Genomic DNA, 940 nt, shown 5'->3' on the forward strand with positions numbered 1-940 from the left:
GGGGGGTGGTATTCAAAATGTCTTCACTTCTTTTGGCCAAACTCGTAAGACATGGCTTCTAACTTTCTTTTTTTTTTTTTTAGCAATTTGATTTATTTGTGTAATTTGGCCACCTAGTCACCCATTGGTTGATTATAGTGATTATTTTCTCTTCTGTGTTCATATCAGTGGTTCCCAGGATTTTTACCCAACTTTCCCATCACATGGTGTATGTCACATCTACAGGCTCTCCATCACATGATAAATGTTGTTGGTAGAGTTTTAGAAATAGCACTTTAATTATTTCTTTATGTGAAAAAGTAATTTAATGCTATTTTTTAAAACTTTTTACCAATTCTTATTTGCTGTTTTAAGGAAAGCTAATTGTGAACTTGGCTAGGATAGTAATATAGCTTCAAGACCAGTAAATTCATCCCTATATCATCTTTATCAATGATTTACAACTAAAATTGATATTTTAGGTGTGACATGCCAAAACGCAAGCGACTGTCTGATGGGGAGGAAGGGGAATCTACTGTTGCTACTCCAGTTGTAGAAGGGAGACCCAAGAGACGTCGAAATGATACAACACTGGTGTGTTAGTTATTTTTTGTGCATTTCTTTTAATTTCTCCTATATATTCATTTTTGAAGACTTGTGTATTTCATCCATGTAAGAGAAAATGATTGTATATGCAATAATATTTAGGAATTTTAACAATAATTTAATTTTCAGGTTGATACAATACAGTATATTTTTGATGCATTACGTAACAAAAAGAAAGACGATGATGTATACCTATGTGAAGCATTTCTTCGAGTGCCAAGGAAGAAAACAGAACCACAGTATTATGAAATGATTAGGTCTCCAATAGACATGCTGAAGATCCAACAAAAGATAAAGACAGATGTGTACAATGAACTTGAGGAATTTTGTAAAGATGTCCAACTACTGGTGGATA

At 33.2% G+C, this 940-nt stretch overlaps 1 protein-coding gene across 1 annotated transcript; it reads left to right on the forward strand.

Annotated features, from left to right (window-relative positions):
• Positions 1-446: 446 nt before the first annotated feature.
• On the forward strand, positions 447-940 carry LOC119582127 (protein polybromo-1-like; the record flags this gene model as incomplete). Its single annotated transcript, XM_037930365.1, is given in 2 exon segments — positions 447-573; positions 715-940. Coding segments are annotated over 2 exon segments (331 nt in total), but the record flags the coding sequence as incomplete, so codon positions are not given.

The sequence above is a fragment of the Penaeus monodon genome, chromosome 15 (assembly GCF_015228065.2).
Source record: "Penaeus monodon isolate SGIC_2016 chromosome 15, NSTDA_Pmon_1, whole genome shotgun sequence".
Classification (NCBI taxonomy): Eukaryota; Metazoa; Arthropoda; class Malacostraca; order Decapoda; family Penaeidae; genus Penaeus; species Penaeus monodon.